The sequence below is a fragment of the Harpia harpyja genome, chromosome 3, assembly GCF_026419915.1.
Source record: "Harpia harpyja isolate bHarHar1 chromosome 3, bHarHar1 primary haplotype, whole genome shotgun sequence".
Classification (NCBI taxonomy): domain Eukaryota; kingdom Metazoa; phylum Chordata; class Aves; order Accipitriformes; family Accipitridae; genus Harpia; species Harpia harpyja.
The window spans coordinates 28,459,401-28,485,659 of NC_068942.1; the positions used below are offsets into that span (position 1 = coordinate 28,459,401).

The following is a 26,259-nucleotide window of genomic DNA, read 5'->3' on the forward strand; positions in this document are numbered from 1 at the left end:
ATTTCAGGAACCAGCACAACAAACGGAAAGTGCTTAGTGACATTTCAGAAGTGGATGAGCTGTCATTTGTACCATGCCTTAAGCATAGATGGCTCTCGTCAGCACTTCCCAGGCTCCCCGGTGTCCTGCCAGGACATCGCTGTTCAAATTGCCCTTTACCTCAGAGAGGTTACTGTCCCCAACATTGCAGCTACTCATTGCACAGCGCATTGCAACTTCACTGGGAAGTGTATTTTTTTTTCTTAGGACTGAGTCTTTTTTGTTTTCAAATGGATTTTAGCAAAAATCTGTTGGTTTTCCATCCTTTGTTTCAAATCCTGAAGTTTTGGTTAAATAGAGTAGGGAAAGGTAATCTGGTAGCTTCCTAATTACTATCCTTTCTAATTATTGTGAATTCATTAGCAGCTAATGCAACACACAATCTGCAGCCATTTCTTTTACCGTAAAAGGATATTAGTAGGCCAACGGTGCACAGGATCATGTGAATTAATATAGTATTAATGGACCATGAAATGATCTTAACCAGTAATTTGAGAAGAGGCGGTGAAATGTTTATTTCCAAATTGTCTGTTATCAAGTACAGAAAGGAAAAAGTGAAACGAGAAACCCTCCTATTTCTTTATGTATGTGTATGGCCCTCATAACTGACATACCACAGCTGTTCAGGCACATGCATGTCTTGTTTCTAAAATGGATCCTCTCTACAGCTCTGCTGTCCCTTCTGAATAAAACTTGCACTGAAAAGGTACTTGGAAAACTACTACTAGAGACTTCTGTAGAAGTAGAGCAGACAACCTTAGTACATCAGGTTATGATGTCATTACTAGATCACTTGTACTAACTGGACAAACAGTAGTCTGAAGCACAAACGTAAGTGGCCTGAGCATTAATGTACATCAATGTGGTTACTTAATCAAACATACGCAATCAAACACTTCTGTAATTAAGGTTAATATAGATTACATAAAATAAAAATTAAATCAATTTGATAAAAAGGCTATTGCCATCGTACAAATGACTAAGCATGAAGGAAAGACAAATACACACATATATTTTAAATAACAGGGAAAAAAAATCCAACAATACCAACATGCAAACAGTCTTGGTTGTCTGTTTTTATCCTGACATGTAGTGTAGTTATGATCCCGAAATAGTTTAATTCATATTGTATTTATGAAGTTTCTTACCTCAAAGTGGGCAAAATGAGTTCTAAATTTTTGTATAGAACAGCTCCAAGTACAAATACAGTTGATTCATCTAGTTCTGAAAAGAGTAAGGAAAAAAAGATTTTTAAACTCTCTTTCCCAAGCCTTCATCAGCATAAAAAACTCTGAATACCATTTATCTTTCTAGTGGAAATTTTATTTTAAATAAACCATCATCATTTTGAATTATATCTGGGAAGTCTGTCATAAAGATGTAGCACTGTCAGGAATATATCAAAAGATTTAAACCACTGAAAATCACATTTTTAAAAAATCCATCATTGTGTACTGACATCCATGCTAGTTCATCTACCTTTATAATTAAGTATCCTCAAAGACTGTCTTTAGAGTTTAATGCCTAGCAAGTAAATTCTCTAATGTCAGAGATCTGCACTGCAATGGTATTTGTCAATTGTTTCTGAAGCCAGGGTAATTTGCCTGCTGAGCATCCTTTGGTACAAGTTAGGTGACCTGTAGGAATGGCGCAGTCTGTTGGAGTGGAGCAACTTCAGAGGGTTCTGCAGAGCTGCACTTCAGGTCACCTCACACCAGCACAGGTACAATCCTGTGCACAACAACTACGCATTGGCTCTTCGGCATAGAAAATAACATCTAGGATTTCTGTACCACTTTTTGTTCAAGGTGCTGAAATTAAGGCCCCACCATTTCCCTCTGGGATAAGCTGTGGGTACTGGATTTCTTTCGAAGATGGATCAAATAACCACTTCTATATCATACAGTGGTCCTATGAGACAAAGATTCTGAGTTCCCTTGTTAAAGCTAGCTAACACAAAATTAACATGCTGATATGCTTCTTTACCTGTTGACATAGGGGTGAAGATATTTTTTGGAATGACAACCCTGTCTTCTGAGTTTCGTGCCCAATCAACCATTCCTTTTCTTCCTTTCATGGGGAAATTGATGTCGGTTAAAACAGATGCAGCAGGAAGCTTCTGAATACTAGCCACTAGTAAGAGAAATCACAAAATCAAATAAAATTGTGTTTCCTACTTTAAAGCATCATATGATGATAACAGAACAGCAATAACAAAAATGTTTATTAATACATTTGAATTATAGCAGGAATTCATAGGACATTAACTGGCACAGAAAGTGTAATCTTCTGTTTATTACGCAGTTCTACTATGGATTAATTGTGTGGCATTGATCGTATCATTTGTCAGAAGATTCTGATTAAGTTTCTTAACAGGGATTGTTGAATGTACTGCTTATACCCTGAAATTCACACATAAGGACATTGACTTGTCTTCAGAGCAAATTCTAAAATGATCAAATGTGACAATGAAAGGAAGAGGATGCTGCAAATTGCTTTGGGAAACACAACTGCTAGATGCAGGCTAATGAAGCAATAACAGAGCTTTTATCCCCTATACAGGCACAATTTCAAGATAGACCCATTAAGGAGATTCACATATTAAAAGACATCATTGTTTCCACACAAATGAGAATAATGCGGTATAGCACTTGATTTCTTTTCCTTGAAAGAACAATCCCCATTCTAAATTCTTAATTATATTTTTTCCATCTAAAAAACCCCCACCCCCCCAAACAACATCACTATAATATCTGTAACAGATATAGAAAGACAGAAGAAATAGGTATCAGATATAATAATTTTGGCAGTTTGGAATTTTTGTTTACTCATGCTCATTTTCTCTCTGTTTTCTAACTCAACTATTATCTGGAAATCAGTTTCAGCTTTGCTGTGAAATCTAAGTCTGACTCCATGGCAACACTGTCAGTGTCTAGTAAGACTCAAACTACTTTTAAGGAACTGACAGGGCTGCAAGTGTATACGGACACTCAGAGAGATGACAAACAGCACATTTGGAGCACCAGCTCCCTTCTTAATGTAAGCCATGTTGATAGCCATTTCCTGCGCAGTGCTCTTCCTAATCAATTTAAGAAGAGGCTAATGTAGTTGGAAGAGTTCGGACATCAGGACTACACTTTGATCTGCCCAACAATTTCACTGCAAGGACTCTGCAAGGGGGTTTAATATAAAGACGATGGGGTACAGCTGTAAAAGCAATCAGAACAGCAAAATTAAAGTAGAAAACCATTAGGTATCTCATCAGTGGATTTTATTTGAAAGGAAACTGTAATTCAAATCCAAGAGAAGAGGAAAATTAAGAGGTTAACAATATTAACTCTACAAATGTATTCTTTGATAACTGACTCTTAGTTTCAAATTAGACTGGTTATGTATTATAGAATCACATTAGTGAGGTGGTACTTGAGGTTATTTCAGGCTTTCCATTATAAAACTATCATCAGGGCTTTACAATGCTAGTTACAATCCCCTCTGGGCCAAAATTGGCAAATACATTCCCAGCCCTGAAGGGATGCTTCGTCTTGTGAATTTTCAGATGGTATGCGGAGGGAGAAGAGTTCAGGTGTTTCAGAATTACTGGGGCATAAAATGGATTACGTGTTTTCACATGCAATCAATGGTTATACAGAATATATTAACATTGTAAAAATGGATTTTTTTCCATAGTTCTTAAAATCTAAAAAGAATTTTATTTTATTTTCCACATAAATAAAATTAAAACCACAGTTATTTAGTTTTCAAAATTAAATAGAACCTGTATAAGACAATATTGGGGTTTTTATTTGCACAGTACTTATCTGTGTATCTACCTATCTATCTATCTAATTAGCTAGTAGAGCCTTAATATTTCATCCACCTTTCGGATGACAGTTCCCTTTATTGAAATAGAAAATCAATGTTATTCAATGGAATTCACTCTGCAAAACAGAAAACCACTTTAGGACTGGATAAATGGTGAGGGTCTAGGATAGTACCTCTCTGGACTCTGCCTATCTCTGCATTTTAAATAGGGCCATTCATCATGGTACCTAAGCACTACTTAGAATCAAAGATTACAAAATATTTGTTAATATTTAGGTGATGAATAACACAAAACCTAAATATAAAACCTAAACATTTGACTTACGGCTTATATGCAACAAATAGAAATATATTCAGTTATTGGGCAGTGTTACGTTTATGGTTGGACTTAATGATCTCAAAGGTCTTTTCCAACCTAAATGATTCTATGATTCTATATATTCCCATTCACGGTTCAGGCAAGTTTTTCTTCTACTCACAATCAAACAAAAGTGTCTTTATTTAATTGCACAGAAGATGCAACCTTAACGTCCTGGAGATTTTGGATCTCTGCATAGACAGAGGCAGTACACAGCACACATAAGCCAATAATTGAAACAGATTTGCCAAAATGCTTGCTCCATACCCTGCAAAGTCTGCCTCTTACAGATCCACACAGATTATTAGTTCCTTCTTCAGCTACTTTGCTGACTGATTCCAAGAGGATGTGCCTACTAATTTCCAACATGGCACTGACATTTGAAGGTGTAAGATAATTTAATAGAATCTGACTGGAGGCAACTAGTTCAGTCCATCAACATGGCCAGGTGGATATATAAAACAGTTCCCACCTCTTCAGTGCCACTGTGAACTGTATTTTATTTTTTAAAAAAACTAATATTATTATATATTAGTCTACAACTCATTTCAATGAGACCTTGGAGCATGACCAGCTGTTATTTCCATAGTGAAATGCAGCTTTGCTGCTCTCTAACTCAGTTTTAATCTGCAGCATGAAATAATTAATTATTGTAAGCATGAAAATCAACAGGCCTTTTAGAGGGGAATGTGTATAATTCAGGTGCTGGGTCACTCACATGTCAGAAACTCAAATGCCAGTTTCTTATACATAGATAATAAGACAGAATGGCATATCATTCACTTTGTACTTTATTGTATTCTTTTTATGTCAGGTTTGTATTAGAAAACAATGCTCCAGATACTGGAACACGAGTGACTCAATTCTGCAATTTCCACACAAGCACTTTGTCTTCTTATTTGGAAAAAACAAAAGTTGCCTTTTTAAAAAAAAAAAATAAAAAATTACCATACCAAAACATCATGTTCTGAGTTTGTGAGATAGAACACTAGCCAATGAGGACATTTACGGGCACTGTGGCGAAAGTATTTTTGCTTGTTTATACACACACAGAAGTTGTATAATACTGGAAAAACAGTCAATGAGAATATTAATGAGAAAAAAAAGATGAAAAAAAGAGAAGATAAAGAAAAACTAGAATGAAAATCATCTAAGCAGAAGTTGAAGAAAATCTGCATGTGTCATTTCAAATTAAGGAACTTTAAATATAAAACTCCCCATATACACCATATACAGCATGTCTTATTGTTTCAGATAAAACCATATTTGAGTTATTGCTGTAATACGTTCTTTTGCTCTAATCTGACTACATCTTCTTGGACTGTTTGTGCTGAAGTCATAATACTGACAAGTGACCAGCCTGGTCACTCCTAAGATCATTCTTACAGTTTGCACATACCCTGCTGTAGACACAATTAATCAAAACTTTTCCAATATGGGAAATTCTCATTTTTAGTTATTTGCATTATGATATTCCAGGCATTGCAAAAAAAAAAAAAAAAAGTACAAAAAGGAATCTCATCCATGGTACTTGACTGTATTCAACATCTGAAGAATGCAGGAGGTAGAATATAATCTTTATTTCTTAAAAATTGGCACCATCATACTTCTGAATCTTGCAGGGGAAATTTATATGCCCTAGATGGAAGAAAACCTCACCTAGGTATAAGCTGGAACACAGGAGAAAAAGCCCTTCTTTTAAGAATTCTTTGAGCATTCTTTGGATGCACGTTGGTATAAATAACAAGACAGTGGTTCAATTACACATAAGAACACATACATATTTGATGACTCCATAATAATTATTGATTCAGAAAAAGCTATTTAAGTAGTCTAGTCTAATCAATTTAGTGATTGCTTTGACCCCTAATGGATTCATTGTAATAGCCTTTAGAAATACATCTCCTTTTGCCTTTATTTCATTTTCATGCTGCAGTTGCAGACAACCTGTTCAATACTGCTCTGCTGAAAATTTCAGAATTGGCAACTACTCACTGTTCTTACTTATTGAGTAAAATAAAATATCTTTGGAACTGACTGGAGAATTTTCCATGACTATCCAAATGAGCTGATTACAGACAGTAATACGTGAATGAAATTTAAGCAGTTTATTTGGAATAGCACAAAAGTGGTTAATTAATGTGCCAAGAAAATTCTGAGTGAAACAAAAATTGTGTGGTTCTTGTATGCTAGCCCTTGTAGATCATGGTCTGGAATAGTAAAGCTGAAATGCACTGCTATGATCCCTATAACCCTGAATGAGTTATAAGCTGCCTAGTGCATCTTCCAGTAACTCTCTGACTGATCTGCGTTGCTAAATAATAAAAGATAAAGCAACCAAATAAATGGCATGAATCATCATCCCCTTCTCTTTACTATCCACCCATTAGCCTCCCGTGTTCAACAAAAACTGGTAACATTTCAGAATCAGCCCCTTGAATAATATTAATCACTTTAGAACAGGAAAACAGATTCACTGAAGGCATGACAGAAAAATGACTGGATGTTTGCTTGTGGACTAAACACAACTTCAGCTCTCACAGTAGAGATTTAGGTTTTAAAATTACAATGCAAGCCAAATTAAACAGTTGATCCCTATCTTTATCAAAGACTGAACAAAAACCTTTAGAAAAGATGCTCAAAATCTGAGTCAGAATTCTGTAGCATTCATGTATTTACAAATGAGGATACAACACTGGTTCTCATTCTCCTTTCTCGTAAGTGATAACTTTCTGGGTCTGTGGTGCTTTACAGCACAGTAACTATGTTGATCCCTAATTTACAATGACTTAAGATATGGAGGAATGGGAATTAATTCTTTTAAAAGGCATCAGTGCCTTGACTGAACTGGAAAAGCAGATACAGAAATCTACAGGATTAGCATAAGATGTCAACTTCTGCTTAACCCTCCCTGCCCTGTCAGAGCAAGAAAGTAGAACTCTGAATTTGATTGCATTTCAGTCACAGACAACAGAGAATGGCTATGCGTATTAGCAGCATCATTCGCTCTTTTCCTCTCCTATTTTGACTTGTCCATTGACAGCATACTAGACCTATATTATTTAGCATTTAGTAAACTTGAGTTCATCACATAACAGGTTTTGATTTTTCAGACAGAGGATAATATACTGCCCTTCTGGGACAGCTACTGCTAAATTTATTTCAGGGTAAAATAGTCATGAATAGAAGTGCCATTGTCACAGATGTTCAGCATAAAGAATATGAAAGGTTTTTTGTGTTAAAATTCAGAATACTGAGTATTTTTGCAAACATCTCTGTTAAGAAGATCCAATTAGAAATGTATTTATACAATTTAGAATTATTCTGTTGTCCCTAAATGTAAAACCTTTGGTTTTTTATAGAATAAATAAGCTTAAGTCAGCTCATGTTGGATACATGGGGAACAAAGTCTTGCCTGGCTCATCATCAAAGAGCCAGATGGACATATTGAAGATGATATTCACAACAGATTTGCTCTATCCACTTAACCCCATCATTTTAAAGACAATCTGCAACAAACACAAATGGTGAAACCCTCTTTTCAAGGAGGCCAATTTGTGAATCTCCAGTTTTGTTATGGAACTCTGCATCTGAGCAGGCTTGGTGATCTTTAAAATCCTTCTCTCAGTACAAAGATAAATCCACCTCTTACCACCCAGAAGATTATGTATAACAGAAGGGCTGTGGTGAAGTGACATCCTCTTCATGAGTGACATAAGAAGAACAACCAGGTAATTTTCCCTCTGCAAATAGTACTTGTGAAATCTCCCCATGGTGAGCAAACATCAAACAACGGTCAGAAAAATGCTCCTAGGAAATTGTAACGTAATAGATCTACTACTTCTTATGGTTATCAACAGAGAAATTATGTCTTTTTAGATTAGAACCTTGTTATGCCCTACTGCTCCATGGGCAGACAAGAGAGGGATGTCCCTAGAAGCCTGCTGTGCACTTGCACCCCTGAAGCTCATCAGCCCATAGCAGCTACCCTCTGACTATTCAAGCTTTGGGCAGCAAGACACACTACTGGTAAAGGCAGAAGTAGAAGCAGACATTTAATCGATATTTTCACTAATCAGGGATGAGTTCTGCATGAGTCTTTCCTTTGGTGTCAAGCAAACTGTGCCTTAAACTGGCTTGCTGTTTGAAAGTGAAGAAAAATGCTTTAGGTTAATCAAGAAGCTACCTTAACAGTGATCTCTGAATATTTCCCTTCTGTATTCCATAGCAATGGGGAAGAGAGGTACCTGTTACCCTTTTTCTTGTAAAATAATACATTGATCAGTGATAAGCACCTTGGGGAATCAGTGAACTCATTCTATTTTGAGCTTGCAAGCCACTGCAGTCCTTTAAGTAATATGAAGAATAAGTAAACACACAGTCATATAACTGTATGATGTCTGACTATGCTCCCCAAAGCCTGTAACAAATGCCAGCAATATGCTACCATATCAATAATATGACCAGTATAATATTTAGGATGAGTTTGAAAGCAGCATGGCCTCAGGCAATGATCGGAATGCATTTAATAAACACTCAGATCTCTTCTGCTACTTACGTGATTTAAAAAAAAAAAAATTTTTATAGGCAGCAGGCAAGTTTTACCTTTTGGCTTTGTGTACTATTGTTCAGTACCAAATTCTGTATTTCAGCAACAATTCAGGAATATGCTAATTTCAAAGACTTATGAAATACCATGCACGCATATGCATTCTCTTGAGTGGTTTCTTACTGCACATTTGTTATGATAAAAATCTACCTTGATAAAATTAAAATAGGTAAAGGATAAGATTGCAATTCTTTTTCCAAACCTTTCCTTGTTCCAGGTATGGAAGTAAAAATAGAAAATAAAAAATTAAAAGCTCAAACAGTAATTAGAGCATTAAGAATTGTTGTTATGGATGATAAAAGCTTTCTTAAAAAAAAAAATAATAATATGGAAACTATTAAAGTTTACTCCCTGAGAAAGAGTTAGTGTATAGAAATGGCTATAGCATCATAGAATTTGTCTATGTTCCAGATGTTACTTCTGCATGTCCCTCTAGGGAAAAAATATTTTAATCTTAGCATTTTTATAATTTTTAATCATTGTTACTATTTACTTACTACTAATGCATACTGTAAGATGAATATGGCTATTTGCAGCTGGCCAATGTGGAACATAAAGAACAAAATCACTTTAGAATTTGCAAATCTGAATCACAAGTTTGAAGAAAACCCAACTGAACTAGTGAAAATGTAAACAATTTCTTTATGAGCAGTCAGAAGAAAATGTGTACTCATGATAAATGGAACGCTTCCTGAAATATGTGGTTATTCAGAAAAATGCTTTAAACAAAACATGGTAGGAAGCTGTACTTCATTAACTAGAAGACAACTCCATCTTCTGGGAGTTATATTGAAGAAGATGAAGACATGAACAGCCAAAGAGACCCAGAGCCACTTCTAAGGTACTCTGTGTTTCCGAAAGAGCTTTATTTTTTTCCATTCCTCTTAGCATTACTGTGCATTCATGCCACTAAGACTAAGGCCTCCCTTAGCAACTCTTGCCTTGTCACAAAGCTCTTCTCAAGGAAAAGAAAGACTCAGCATAAAGAAAGACAGAAGATGGAGCCTGATGCAGGAGATGATAGAATGAGTTGGCATTTAAGTGCATGAGTTTTAATGTTACAGACACAAAGGTGAAAACCATGGTAATACTGAGAGGGCAAGGCCACCTGCAACATTATTTTAGATTGACCGTGCAAGGAAGGTACAGAAACCAAGCATTGTTCAATCACTAAGGTGACTGGAAAAAGTGTCTGTCTGGTGATTCTAGCTGATAATGAGAGAAAAAGAGAGTGAGACTGAAGGTAATGTTAAGGTAGTGAGCTCAGAAGATGGCAATGATGATGAAGGTGTCATCAGAGAAAGGGAGAAAGAAGAAAAGCTGAGAGAGAGAGAGATCATTTATGTGTTTATTTATCAGGTGTACTGATGATTAGATATCCACTAAGAACTATTAAAAAGATAGACAGGGAGGACTTGACAGAGGACAAGAGATCAGTAAGGGGGCAAGCAGACATGAAAATCATTAGCAGGGAATTGATAAAAATATTCTCTCAACATTACATTGCTTGGGGAGAGCAATGGAGCAGAGGTAGAATGATTGCTTCCCAGAAGTAGTAAATTGAAGCAAAGGAAAGATATCTTACCTCTAGGGAAATGACGACTAAATCCTATCATTCAGAAATATAGAAAGATGTGAACTAAGTTATGCAGGAAATTGAAAGGTGATATAAGAATTGAATTCTCAGGCATGGAGATAGAAGATTCAATGTATAAAAGCCACACAGAGGAAACAAAATAAAGCATGTGAATCAATATATGTTTCAAATCACAGCTTTTTGTAGCAGACTAGAAACAGATCTCTGTTCTATTTTATTACTGAACAGATTTTTAATCATACAAAATGGCATCTTGAAGAACTTTAAGATACAACTATGAGCAAATTCAAATGGAGAGAACTGTAAATTACTCTGGCATAGAATCTCAGAGCATTAATAGTATGGAAGTGGCTAGTGAATCCTAAAAAGTAGAGCCTGATTAGAAGCCATACCCTGCAAAACAGTAGCTATGGAGGAAAAGCTTGCAGGTGGCCCTCATTTTTATGGCAATTCACCAGCCATGTAAAATTTCTCCATGTGCCTTCCCAGAAGTGTTTCAGTCAGAGCATCTCAGTGCTTTCTTTATACTTTGGCTCCATTAAGATTGAGAAAATAGAGCAGCAGGTAAGATCCTCAAAAAGCTCAAGCCTGTAGCTATGTTTACTGACCAGACTTGTCCCCTTATTAAATGCATCTGCAGTTACTTTCTTTTTTAAAACCTGGCCAAGCCAGAGAAAGCATTGCTGGTCTAACACTGCCTGTTAGACTACTGATCTAATGTTTTGAGCACTTGAATTAGGAAGATCCGCGTGCAATCAAGTCCTGCTCTGAAGAGGAGATCCCCATCTGAAGGAATTATAAACCATGCCTTCCTCACCTTGGATGAGAATATCCATTAGGATTCAAGGCTATCACCATCAAAACCTGAGCTATCTAGGAGGAAAAGAGGACCAAAACCGTATCTGAATGCTCATTTGACAACAGGCACAATACATGAGCCAAGGGTTCAGAAGAAAGGCAGATTTGCTCAATTCATCCCAGATAACTGAGAGATGTCTCAAATTAGTGCTTTACTAAATTCTTGACTCTAATAACTTAGGAGATGGAACGAATTCAGTCAGAAGCTTAGCATTTCCCGGTCAGCATCAGATTACTTCTCTAGCGGATATCTTCCATTCTGAGTTTTGTACTCAACCTGGAGACCAAGCTGTCATAAGCCAGTGCACCCCCATCACACACGCACCTCTACAGCTTCAGCTGCCCATGCTCAAAATCAGCTGGGATATAATGCAGCTTTGTAACTTAGATCAGACTGCTGTGAAAAGGGCTGTGAGAAGTGAGGGTCCCTGCCCCTTCACTCAGGGGCTACACTTAAGCTGAGTCAGCTGTGACTATGCATGGCCATGTAGTTTTGGTTGTCTGAACATTGATTGACCTGTGGATTTGTTGCCAAGGCCAAGCGACCTTGGACCTGCGTTTTCACTATGGGCTTGCCTGGAGACCACTGGACTGGATCCTGACCCTGACACTGTGACTTGGCTTCCTGGCTTGATGTCAGATCTGCCTCATCACTGTGGACTTGTCTGGTGATCTGGAATATTAGCCGGGCCTGGCTACCATCACAGACACCCTCTGCTCTTCTCGTTTGGGTGCTGCGGGAGCTCACCTTTGCCAGCAAGGCCACTGTGCATGCTCTGCTGTCTCCTGGTTTTCCTTACAGAGCAGCCCACTCTTGCTTCTCCCTGAACCCAGCACCTGATAAGCAGGTGCTGCAACGTCTACATGGTAAATGCCTTCAAGACAGGCTTGAGTAGAGTCATACGGAAAATCTGAAACAGAACTGTTAGACACACAGGTCTCCTGTATCTCAGTTTCATGTTCAAGCCATGATTCTAACCTTCCTCACAGGAATTCATAACTAGGTCTTTGTTTTCTGGAGGCATGTCTAATTTGTCTTGAATGTTCTCCATGGAGGAGATAAAGTGGATTAAGATTTGCTTAAGGGATTGTAAAAAGTTGTCCTGGGGCACTGTGAAATCTAATTGTCAGGATAATGCACACATGCTTTATTTAGATTGTTTACATCATGCATGGCACAATGAAAACTCAGTACCTCAGTGGGACATATAGACACTATCCAATATAAGTAGTAAGTAATACTAATTAGACGGAGTTTGATTTACTTGTTCACATTGTTGAATTCTAAATTAACTTTAATAACTCAGGAGAAATATCTCAGAGTTATTATGGTCATTTCAATAAAACAACTGCACAATGAGGAGATGCTTTAAAAAACATCTAACTAGAAAATTGGGCCTATAAAGAATGACAGAGCTTCGTTATTATGAGCTGTTATAACGCATATACATGAATCACTGGCATGTGGACCTTGTGCTCAGCTCTTGTTATCCAATTCTCGTCATCCCATCTCCAACATCCCCTGCTTCTTCCCTCCCACTCCCCCCAGATGAGAGGCTTTTCATGTTTATCAAAGTTGTGGGAGGAGGAATCAAAAAGATCCAAGCAGCTAAGAAAGAAATGAAAACCAACAGTCAACTGGTCAACTAGGTCAAATGTTATACCATTACTGTTTCCTTTGTCTGAACTCAGGTGCGTTACATGTCCATTACTTCTGAGTGCAGTTGACAGAGATAGAGATGCCTAATTATGGTTGCTCGCATGGCCTTCTCAGGGTTTTAAAAAATCATCTGAATTTTGTGTATATTGCATAGTGAGCTTAAACTGCATTTTAGGAATACTGGATTAACCCTTGTCTGTGACCGAGTACATAAAATGCAAGCAGATGATTCCTGAACTGAGTGCCAAAGCTCATCATAGAATCTGGTCAAAATATTTAACTCAAGGTATAACATAGCATTATACCTGCAGCAGATAGGGTTTTAATTCTTAAAAAGTCTATCTGGATTCAGACCATCTTTTCAGATGCTCTTACAGTGCCTTCAGTTTTGCTTTTACGTGCAGTAGAGAACTACCATTTTGGACAGCTAATCTGTAAAAACTACCGTGAGTAAGAAAACATTTTCTCTGGTTTTCCTGAGGCACGACAGATGCCATCAAAAGGAGCCATCACCATGCCTGGCTCTGCAACGTTTGCATTACTAACATACACTCCCGATATGACTCTGCTATCTCTTTGGCAATACATCCTATCTGCAACCTATTTTCTACTACAGTTATTCCAATACAAATTTTGGTTTTATTGCTATTGTTATTTCTTTAATTTCTTGTTCTATTCATTGCAGTATGTTTATGAAACATATATTCAGAATAGGAGTCCCCCAAAATGAAACTATACTGCTTTGGCTAACTATCCCTTATTTCCTGGAAATATTGCCTGTAGGTAGAAGCTCTATAAAGTTAAAATTCAATTCTACAATGTGCAATACTCCAGAAAACACAGTTATATCTATGATATAAAGCAGAAAGGAAGAGTTTACTCCAGACTGTTTGTGCATGCTATTTCATAAAAAATCATGGTGAATTCTTTTTAAATGGAATATCGTGAATGTGAAATATGGAAATAAGAAGCAGGGATGGAATTTTTGTTTTCTACTGAACTACAGTTTTTGGGAACCAACAACGCAACACAACTGCTTCAATTAATTTCCTGTACCTGACAGCACTAACACAGAGTGACTGAATTTACATGCCAGAGAAGTTCTTAATTTACTGAGAAATCCTGCAAATTCTGTTTGAAAATAATCTATACTTTTAGTCTGGCAAAATCATTCAGCATCAAGTATTCTACACCTGAGTCCAGTTTTGCTATTATTGCTATGCCATATCTGGGATAACTGTTATTATCTCCACAGTCAGATCTAGGAGATAGCCAGAAAAAAATTATTTCTTGCTTTCCAATAGTATTTGACCACTTACAAATTATAATCTACAATCAAGGTGGCTTTCCTAGTACAAATCATTCCCTGGAGAACTGGACAATCAAAAAGTGCCATTTTATATTATCCTTTTTCCCCAGCATATCCTGATTATAGCATTGTTACCCAACAAACAGTATTTTACAGGGTGCTGGAAAGAAAATTGCTTTTTTTTCCTTTAGTTATTTTCCCCTCTCTGTTCTGTGTAGTTTTTACAGTGCTATTGCTTTTATAGAATATTTTTGATGTACTAAATGTGTTTTCTGTCCCTAATCCCAAAACATCTAAATGGTGCTTTATTGGAAACCAAACTAACTGCACTCTGGTGGCAAACATTCATAACAAAATTTCTAAACTGAACAAAAGAAGAACAAAGTTAAGGGTCAGTGTAAGGATGCTCAGTTACTTGATACTGTTTTAAAGCAGTAACTTTTTTGCAGAAGCACAGATGTGGACAGCATAATCTGGGCCTATCTTGGTATGAACTGGGGCTATTAATCAAATCTTGATGATTTAAACATTTGAGTTCTACAGTTACATTACGTTTATTGCAAAGGGACATTTGAATGGTAATGAAGCATTTTCAGAAGGTGCTCAATGTCATCATTCAGCAAATGAGACTTTCAGTGCATGTGCTGAGACAACATACTGGTTGCACTGCTTGGAGCAAGAAATTAATTGGACGTAGAAGAAATTTTTTCCCACAATTTACACCAACATTTACATAAAAATTAAAAATGAAACTGATGAGAATTTAGCATAAGCAATATAAGAAGTAAAATCAGTTAAGTGAAACAGCTAATTTAATCACATTAATAGGAATAAGCAAATTTTATTATTCAACAGAGGTAATTAAGATTGGACTTTATATACAAGATAGGAGAAGAGGGGGACAGAAGCCCTTAAACAAAATCTGCAAGTATGTTTTAATAAGTAATTCCTTGGGCTTTTTAACAATGACCTACTCTATTTAGGTTATGTTTATGGAATTTTTATGTTATGTCTTCCTTCATTTTTAGCTCTTTCAGTCACAGATTAAATTCAGCCTGGGCCCAAATGGTTAAACTGAGAACAAAGAAACCTCACTGGAACAGTAACTTGACCTTGCTTTTCTTACATTCCTGAGAAAACCCTAGCCAACAACTACAGAATCATTTTCTCCTTTAGTCCAAACTTCAATATACTATAGACTTGATCCAAATGAAAAAAAACTACCTATTTAGATACGTCTACTAAATGAAACTATTTCAACATGAAAGATTAAGATGGCAATATAAACACACTGAGTCCTAATGTTTTGTACCACCAAGAGGTTCAAATGCTCTGAAGAAACAAAAGAGTGTTTTGGCAATTTAGCAATTCTTAGCTTGTCAGCCTGTGATAACTGTCCACCACAGCTGCGAGGTAACATAACTTTATTTAAGCTGTTTTAATTGAATGTTTGGCTTTATCCCAGTGAAGCACTAAATCTAAAAAAAAAAAAAAAAAAAATTCAAAAAATTGCAGGTCGAACAATTCCATTTCATGCCCAGCTATAGCCAGGAGAGACTTTAAACATTGCTAAAACCAGTGACAGTGCAGATTAATGTGAGCACTGAGAATGATGAGTGACAGGTAAAAATTTGGAACCAGCAGCTGGTGTTATCAATAGAGATTATATCCATAGGAAAAAAAAATCCATAAAAAGTGCTCATGTGACTCACTAGACAGAGACTCCCTCAAACCATACATTAAAAAGGTGATGAACAAATATGCTGTTAGATCATTTGAAGATTAACAAAATTATGAACAGAAGAAAATATTCTAACAATTGCCTACAAAAAGAAAAAAAGGCCAAATTCCTACACAGTTACTTGCCTCCTTATTTTCCAAGCTTTAAAAGAGAATTCCTAAATGCATGCTTCAAGTACATTCAAAGAACAAACACATATATTCAGCAAACTCCCTCTAATATCTTGTAAAATAAAATGATAAACAGTATAAACATAAACACTTCAAACTCCTCTGAGCTTTGCTGTTGAATACCATTTCTAAGTAGATGAACTAGTGCCATATTTGAATGTCTTACCCTATTGATGTGCAGTCTCTATCATTTCAGTTTATGAGAGGTTTGGATATCTATAATTTTAACTTCTGAAAATTATTTCTAAGTACAACCAGGAATGTAAAATAGATGATGCAGTATAAAATCACCAGCCATGTTTTCCAGTAGTGGAACTATTCATCCAAGAAACAGGTATAAGTTCAATTTGGCAAAGTTAAATGACAGTCATTTTGCAGAAATTAACTTTTCTTTGTGCATTGTTGACTGTGAATGGAGACCATTATTTTTCATTGCCTAGATAGTGATGCAATTTTCAAAGCTAAATGAGCATTAAAAACATTCATTCTGTGCTTCTGCAATGAACAATCTAAGATACCTAATGGCAAAATGAGACATTCCCTTTAATCTTTATGAATGTATTGTACCTTCTTGAGGTACAAATGAGAAAGGAGGGGATAAGCTTGCTTTTTTTTTGATGAATGTGTCCTTCAGAAATGGGAAAAGTCTTGTATGTGCAGATGCAGCAGCCTGCCTGACTGCCAGTCCCTGAAGATCCGATCATCCTGATGGCTGTCCCACAGTTTCTTCCCCTTGGGCAGGCCAGTCTCTTTTCATTCCTCTGCTTTATTGGAGATGAGATTTTGGTGCCAATATAGGGAGGAAATATGTTTCACCAAAGGGCACAATTTATACACATAGGAATGCATTTCCAAGTATTTGCCTTTGAGACCAGCTCACATTCTAGCTATGCTACTCTACAACAGGACCAGAGACAGGATTTTCTGGATAAGTTACTATATTAATATACTATTTTCCCATAGATGTACTTGAAATCTACCTCCTTTCAAGATACCTGACTACAGAGTAATGGAAGATAGTATGAGGCCAGAAGATTTTAGTAGCAATGTATTACAAAAAATGGCACATAACTAACACTGCTAACTATTAACTAATGTAATTCGCACTAAAAGTGGAGCACATAAGTTAGAAAAAAAGTTCCACAAAATAATAGCCATTAAAGAACAGCATAAGCTTTGAACCACAGATTATATGAAAAGTCATTCATGTAATGAGATCAAATATCTTTTCTGTAAGACCATTTCCCAAACTGTGTTCTCAAAAGCTTTACAAAGGAATGCTGCCTATGGCTGATTACGTATCTCCATGTATGTGGAGAGTGTTTGTTAAAACAAAAAAAGGAAAACAATCACAACAATATCAACCTATGTGGCACCACTGCAGGGCAATTTAAGCATTTGTGCTCCTCGCATCTAGTACCATTCAAACACCACAGGCCACAGAGCTGTACCACATTTTTTGAGTGAGTAAAAGCTTTTCTTCCCACTGTAAAGAAGAGTTAAAGAAAGGAAAAAGAAAAAAGAAAATAATATTTTACAGAGTTCCTCCTGAAATTTTCCAAGGCGGGAAAAAGCTATACACATCCATAGTAGAATGATCCTCTGATTTATATCACAAACCTTATCAATGATCCTCTATCTCAGCCTTGAGCCAGAGCAGCAAATAGGGTCCTAAACCTCACAGCTGAAGTCAAGGGAAAGCAAAACAGAACAAAACCCAGGAAATGAGTGAACGTATGGGTTCAGAAATCACAAAAAATACTTCATAACTTTGAGACCCTGTTCTTGATTTTAGCAAACCCAGTACATGGATGCTTTGGGATACTTTGAACTGATCTTACTGACACTGTTAACTCTATTACCATTATACAATCTGATCTTAACAGAATTGCAGAGATATATGTAGTGTCCATATACTAAAGTGCACATCTCCATATAAAAAAAAAGAAAAAAAGTTACACAGGCACAAACATAATTACTCAGAATTACATCTGCATACGTTTACATGGCTTTGAAGTTTGACCTCAAAAATATCTTATAATTCCACTGCCAAAATAATTATTTACCATAAAAATACTTTTCTCTGATATTAATAATCCACTAACACCCTCACGAAACTGGCTTGAAAAATGAGAAATGCTTATCCAGTTTGTGACCTCATTGTTATGTCACTTTCAGGCTATGCCGTTTGAAAGAGGCAGATCTGCACTGCTATTTGGCATTAAAACCTACAGTCATCACCGAGGAAATCATATACCGTTTCAACACAGCAGGTTGATTTTTCTAATATTCTAGATAGTACTTCCCCTCCCTTTTCTGGTTTGGGGTTTTTGTTTGTCTGTTTGTTTTGTTTTATTTTTTTTTTCTTTTTCTGCTTGGTTTTTGGTTGGGGGTTTTGGTTTTTTTTGTTTTCCTGAAAAGAAGCCAGAAAATAAAAACAAAATTGGCAGCTGGTATGCCACATCCTTAGCTTGGTATAAACCATGCTACTTCCACATTCAAAATGGAGCTCACTTTTGGGCAATAGACCTCTCTCTGACACACTGCAAGTAACATGCAGAGTTAATAGCTGTCTCTTAAGTCTTTGTAAGTAATATTTTCTGTTAACTCCAGAGTCTCAGATAGAAAATCAGTCTACCTTCACTGACTTTAGTCCACTAGTTTTTACCAGCTGAGAGTATGATTCCTTGGTTTTATCTCTATTTTAACTAATTTATATTTTGTGTGGTTTTACTTTAATTCTATTTAATTTTCTTTCTTTCATTTTCAGTATTGAATGAGTAACAAACCCCTGTCAAATTCTTTAAAATTGAGGGTGAACTTTGCTTAGTTGCACCATCTCTAGCTGACCACCTCTAGCTGATGCACCACCAGATGATGGCTGGACGTTCTTGCGGTGCCTTACAGGGACAGAAAATCCCAGAATGAGCCATCACTCTGTGCAGAATTGCATCTTGTTATCAGACTGTGACACTGGTACCTCCCCTGTTTAAGAGGAGGACTCTATTGTCTGGAATATCTTGACACTGTACTTCACCGAGTATGATTGTTGCCTCTTGGCACTACCTTAATATGAAATGATAATACTCTCTTGGGTGTGCATTTACTCCATTAACTCAAAGCTACCACCACAGACTCTTAATTTCTATCCCCTTAAGCCTCATTCTACTCGGAAATTGTTGGGAGTCACCTAAAGATGTAGCTGTCCGAGGCAAAGCAGCAAATAAACTCAGATATTTAATTTCTCAGTGCACCTCTTAAAAACCAGCCTGTCATAAAACAGATGAGTCCTCTAGAAAACAGCAGCTTTTAGTTGCTCACGTAAAAAGGGGCCTATAAACAGAATGATTCAGAAAAGAGTTTACAGAGGTAGAACTTTAGGAATGATACAAGAATCTAAGGTACATATACTTAAATGCCGTAAAAAGTTACTTCTGCAAATGGGCTGCTGACACTGCTTTCTGTTTCAGTTGGAGGCTTTTTTTTAAAATTAGACTGAAGCCTGGATGTCTGCATGTTTTATAGTTTCTATTTCTTTAGAACCTTTGATTCCACTATATCTTAATACAAGGTAGCAAAGGCAAACACCTTAGATTATTCCAGTTTCCTATAGCACCCATTTAAAAATATTGAACGGTTAATTTATTTAGCTTTACCTTTAAGGATCATTAATAAATTGTATACACAAAAATAACTACTGAATTATGACTATTACTTAGAATATAGCCATAGAATTAAGTTAGATTTTTATCCACATTTGTGAAGATTGTTTGATAAAGATTCATACAGACATTCCCTTGATATTAGTAATTTTTAATCTTAAGTAACTGAGAGCCATATTTCCTCAGGATCACTGAGTATGCAGTTTTAGAAAAGAGAGAAAAAAATCTACTCTTTTATGCACTGTTCACAGCTAAGTTTTCAGGGAACGTGAATCATTTAATAAGCTTATTTGATATCAGGAAAGAAATATAAGCTCTCGATCATTTACCTCAGGCACTAAGTCAGATGCTGTGAAGAGCTAGACCTTCAAAGTGTGCATGAAGTTTTTCCCCTTTAATCAGTAGAGAAAGCCAACATATTGATCTGATCAAGGAATTGCTGAGGCTGCTGCAAAGGAAATGATATGAATATATATGGAACAGAAGTAGAGAAGGGTATATAAAAAATTCCAGTTGACCTTTCTCTGTAGTTTTCCTAGTCTTTTGTCCATTTTTCTCTGAAAACTGTCTCTTCTGGTAGCCTTTAGCCACCAGAGGATTGTTACATATGGTTTGAGCAACTGAAGAATAGGGAAACAGGAGAGTGACACTGGCTGTGTATGAACCTTGGGAGTTGCAGGATTTTTTGAGGACTCAAGAAAGAAATGTGACGGATGCCCACTTTCATGTAACAGAGCCTCTGCTCACTGACAGTGTACAGGTTTGGGGCAGGAAAGACTGGTGGGTTACATCTGAGTGTGAAACAAAGAGGATTAGGACCAGGAGCCAAAGTCAGGAATGAAAAGAACAGGGGGCAGAAGGCAGAACTTAAAACCACTCAGACCACCATGCTCACAATCCAAGAACAGAGTGTGATCAACTATGCACCACAGCACAAGGAAAAAAGCATTAATTATGCCTACCAGGACTGGTTTCTCACCTGGACTATCCCCTGAACCATGCCTTGACATCGTTTGGGCAGGTGCCAGGAATTAAAGAGTATGGACAACTGTGGGGCAGCTCTCAAGCCTGCATTTTGTCCTTTTTGATCCATATTTATAGACACAGTCATAAAAGCCAAATCCTAGCCTGAAATGGGAAGATGACGGGCACTGACTCTTACGTTGTTTTGAGAAGAAATGGTATATTAGACAACGGAAACTGGCAAAAGTCTATATAGCAAAATTATATAATAAAATATAAGAAAAGATTGCTAGCTAAATGTTGCTTACTTTGGTGTGCATTTTACTAGTTGTTCAAAAGCTAGGTAGAAATATGAAGAGAATATAAATGCTCCATCAATTAAAGGGGACTTGTGTTTTTATATCTATCAGGAATGTATTTCATTGCAAAACCATGCAAGTTTCACTTTAGTTTTATCTTGTGAAAATTTTTACTTGACAAAACCAAACATAATTATATTAATCATTACAGAGGTATTTACACATGAACTATGACACACTACAAGGTATGACTCCTGTTCACCTTCTTAAAAATAATAAGTGCAACCCACACAGTGGTTCCTTAAAGGCTGTACTCTTAAATTTTGCGTTGTGAAAACATGGGGTATTCTGGAATGACTCTCCTGGGAAACAGGAGAGAAATCTGAATGGCTGTTTTGGGCCATTCTATGGAGTTTGCATTTTCATTTGTCTGACAGGTCCAATTTTTTTCTGTTGGGAGAAAATGTTGAAATTTTACCAGCTGAATTTCTATTAACCACAAATATCTGCCTTCAAATTCACAGTACTGTGCTTTAGCACTACACAGCCTCAGAACAAGCAGTAATTTCATTACAAATTAATTCTGAGTATATGTGTACATAATTATTAAACTAGTTGTTTCCTGACTGAAAATTTTAGACTTTCTCTTTACACCTTTGGACAAGTTAGTATCAATGCTGTGGCTTTTTTTTATATCTTCTTCAATATATTTGAAAAAAGACCCTTTCAAATGTTAAAACAAATTCAGTCTTTTGGTATATTTTAGGCCAGTACAATATTTATGATATATGAGTCAGAGGGTCTCGAGTGCTGCATTTAAGATACACATCACTAACTCTGATACAAAAAAGATAAGCAGACTAGGCAGATGCCATTAGGATAAGTAAATGAACCATATAATGTGGAGAGGTTTCTAGAGAGTAGGAACAGGATCTACAATTTACAAGATCTAAAAATCTTACCTTGGGAAAAGGTGAATGAACCCACAGTAACAGACAGAAACCCAGCTTGCTCATTTTCTAGGATTCCCGAAGCTCAGCAGGTGTACCATTGCTTGTTTTATAGCTAGAGTAGGTACATCTTCTGAAAACTCCTTTGGTCACTAACAATTCTACACACCTCTAGCTAGGACTGGAAAATTTTAAGATACACTCCGTAAGCCTACAGGATTATTTAACCTCTTGGTACAGATTCCATGGATATGAACATGGAATGGAAGATCAAAGGGGGAACAAGAAAGTAGGCAAAGACAGAAGACAAGGAACACTGGTTCAAAATAATTTTCTCCCCTATGGCATCCTAGACTGTCTGTGAAGGCAGAAATCAGACTTTGTTCTCTGCCAATATTTATAAAGCTTATCTAAGCAGCTCACTATGAAGTCTTAAATGAAAAATTACATGTTAATTACTATACTGGATCAGATTACTCATCAGAGTACCAGTGTCACAGTAGCCATTTTTAAGCAGAGAGATAACAGACTGTTAGTTAGAAGCTGATTTATGCATGGAAGCATGGCTTACACCTCTTCATTTTTTCATATATCATAGCTAGCTGCATTCACCACGTAGACGTCTACTTGTATTTATTTTATTCCTTTTAAGACGTTGGCCTCATGCTCATTCAGAATTAAATGTGCTAATGTACAGTTTAGTTAAGAATCTTTGTTTTTCCTGTGAGCAAAATTAAACAGAGATGTCAGCCTAGTTTCTCTCTTCATTCACTTTTCAGTTGTGTACATCCAGTCCCTTTTAACAATCTGTTCTCAAATATCTATTCTAATCATTCCACTTCTCAAACTGTTATTTTTTTTTTTTTTATCATACAGCTCTGAACGTCTCTGTGTTCACAGGTTTTATTTACTAACAAAGTAGCACTCCTCTTTGCTTTAGATGACATGAATCATTCAAGCCTAAGCTAGTCACTAGGCTGTCTTTATAGCCAGCGGAAGAACTTCCTGAAGGCAACCCATGCCCTAACTTTAGATGTCTAAGATGGTGTGAAACGGTCTCCTGAGCAGTAGTTTCCCTTGACTATAAAGGAAGCTTAGGGTGACTTCTGCAAACTTTGTGATGTTTAAAGTAAAATGTATCCCAACCCTATAATCTCAGTTGAAAAGAGCATTGCAAGTGATGGCTATGGAAAATTAAAAAAAAATCTGTATTTTCTTTAGACTACTCTTTTTGCACACTAATGCTGTTCTTTTCTCTGAGCTCTGCTGAAAAGTGACCATGGGATTTTACTGAATTCTTTTAGATTCCTACATTATGTATGGTTTGAACTACTCTCTCTTACATGCTCCGTCAACACTGAATTTAATCTGCCAGTGGATATCCTCTTCTTTTCATTTTGCTATACCCCCTGGAGATCTTCAGTTTTTCCTGTCTTTGACTAGTCTAAATAACTTTGTGATATCTGCATATTTTAGAACATTACTGATCACTCAAACATCGGTATTCATAAAATTATCACTAATGACAAGTGGCTTTTCTCATGCTGAAAATTCTGTTTATTTTCTGTCAGTTCCAAATAACATCCATGACAACACACTGCACTTCAAGATTATTTGGTGTTCTCATTAATATCTTCTAAGAGCTGTAAGCTTGATTTTTGACAGGACAGTGTCCTTTAACCATTTTTTTTGGCTGCTGCACTTAAGGAAATTTATTTGACAACAGAGGGAAAATTTTGCTTTAAAAAAGAATTCTAATCTGCCACAGAAATATGTATCTCCTAATACTGCTCTCTATTTCCAGTTCCACATTCCACCTATAGCATTAAAGACAGTTATGCTTCTGGCACTCCAATATCCCAGTCTAGGAGGTTTTTTTAAAATGAAGGATGAATATTTCTTGATAGCAGTTCAGCCATCTTTTAGTACATTTCTTCAGAACTCTTAATGGTTTACTGCGATGGGACCCCAAACCAGCCAAAGCCCTGAGGTGGATCTGCTTAGGCCTTTAGCTCTCCAAAAAAGTTCAAAAGGGTGTTGAAAGCCAAAATTAATTCTTTGATCTGAAATGAGGAACTCACCTTTTACAACCAAGAAAACTGAAAACAAGTAGTTAACACAGAATGGTAATATGGTTTAAAAGCTTTTCTCCCACTGCATGTTGTATCCCTGCAGGTGGGTCTGTGCCTTCAGCTAATTCAGGGACTCTGAGTGGTAGCAAAAGCTCCTGTTTTTTCACACTATCCTTTTCCTCTGCCTGCTTAGCTTGTCCTGAGGAGGAGGAAGAGGTGGAGGAGGAGGAAGGAGAGAAGGAGCAGGATGAGGAAGGAGGCTTCCACCTCCTATCAGAGGCTTTTATTTCATGTAATCATTTCTTAAAGGAATATAATGTAGAACTGAGAGCACACAAATAAAACAAATACCATCTGTCCCAGACATGCACGATCAAAGCAAATTGTTGCTTTTACATTTGTTAGGTTTTTCATAGCATATTCTCTATCCTTGAGAGAAGAGCTAAGAGGAGATGGGCCTTGCTTTAATGGAAATGCATTTGATTTGACTGAGTTGCCTAAATACACCCCAAAGCACAGATACTGGATCATCTGGATTTGGAACCAGTCTCTGATGTTTTGATCAGAAGCAAGGAAAAATTGGAGTTAGAAGCCACCACACTGAAAAATTTAACAGTGGCGTGGCAACTGTCCTTACGGACCTTCTTAGCTACTTTAAAATGTATAATAATGTGGCTTGGTATAGCCTACCATATAGTTAAGGTAACTTTCATCATTTTCCATGTGTCATGAGCTGAGAATGTGCAATGGATGGTCATTTTAGTGTGGCTGTTGTGTAGTAACTTGTTAAGCCACAGTTACTTGCTTCTGCATCTTGAAGGAAAGAGAAAAAATTCCATTTATCATAGAATCATAGAATCATAGAATCATTTCGGTTGGAAAAGACCTTCAAGATCATCGAGTCCAACCATTAACCATGCCCCCTAAACCATGCCCTGGAGTACCCTGTCCACTCGCTTTTTGAATACCTCCAGGGATGGTGAATCAACCACTTCCCTGGGCAGCCCATTCCAATGTTTGACAAAATTTGTGGAGGATCTCAGGAGATTAGCATATCTGACAAACACAATTAGATGTTCAAATTGTATATGGACCACTATAGTCACTGAATTAGAAATTAACTTGTAAACTGAAATTAGTAGAAGGAAGCCAAGAACTCAGTGCAATACTGTGAAATTTGCTACAGAACTGGATGTTTTTTCTGACAAGAAGCAGCAGTTCATCCTTTAGTACTGAATCCTTTTTCTCGTATATCTGAACTGTGTGATTCTAAAATGAAAATATGGCAAAAGGCATTTAAAATATCTGAAGGTGCTGACGGAATATTTTATGGTCAATAACTATGGAAAAACTATTGGATAGTCCTGTTTAAAGATGAATATGTAAAAGTTGGGCCTCCTTTCTGCATGTATCTGCTTCCTGCATGGAATGTGTTTGCTGACTTAAATGACAAGAATGTTATTAGAAATTATAAACAAGACCTCACATACTTTTAAACTCTTGTTGGTACAGCAGAATTAATGCTAAGACAAGACAGCAACAACTGCATAGTTCATTCCTCTCAGTTGAGATCAACATAAATGTTCCCTAAGTTCCAAGTACATAGCCAGTCAGACACAGCTACACCACCCCCCTGAGGATAACTACACTAAAACTGAATTATTCCAGATACATTCCTTCCTTGTTTGTGAAAATAAGAAATGACTCCTTGAGGATAACAACCTTCGGTCCCCATCTCACCATGTCACCTGAGCTCAAGTATTCTGGTCAATGAATTGCACAGCAGTGACCCTGTCCTTTTTTGATGGTTGACCGAGCAAAGAGGATAAACTCATGCCAATGTGTCAAGGCACAGAGCTAGGTAGTCAGAATAAACCTATAAACTCATTTTACTTTTCTCAGTTTCTTTCTATTCCTTTGCTGGTTATATAGTTAAGAACAGACCTACTCCTGTGTGCCTAAAAATATCTTATATGTGGGAAGAGAAAGATAATCAAAAGAAAGACTGTTAAGATTATGCAGTTATCTAGACTAGCCAGTGCACAGCACGGTTTCAGATTCAATTGGAAAGTTGTTCCTGTTTCCCATTTGAAGCCATGAATATGTAGAGACACAGACGATCTGAATGCATCTTCTTAAAACGTTTTCCA

The 26,259-nt window shown here is 36.7% G+C and overlaps 1 protein-coding gene across 7 annotated transcripts in view; it reads right to left on the minus strand.

Moving 5' to 3' along the window:
* ADGRB3 (adhesion G protein-coupled receptor B3) overlaps window positions 1-26,259 on the minus strand; it is a 465,066-nt gene that overhangs the window by 199,214 nt on the left and 239,593 nt on the right. For all 7 annotated transcript variants that reach the window (XM_052781809.1, XM_052781807.1, XM_052781806.1 and 4 more), the window contains 2 exons: window positions 2,026-2,172; window positions 1,188-1,263 (listed from right to left, as the gene is read on the minus strand). In XM_052781809.1, the coding sequence (XP_052637769.1) occupies window positions 1,188-1,263; window positions 2,026-2,172 (223 nt within the window). The remainder of the gene's footprint in view (window positions 1-1,187; window positions 1,264-2,025; window positions 2,173-26,259) is intronic.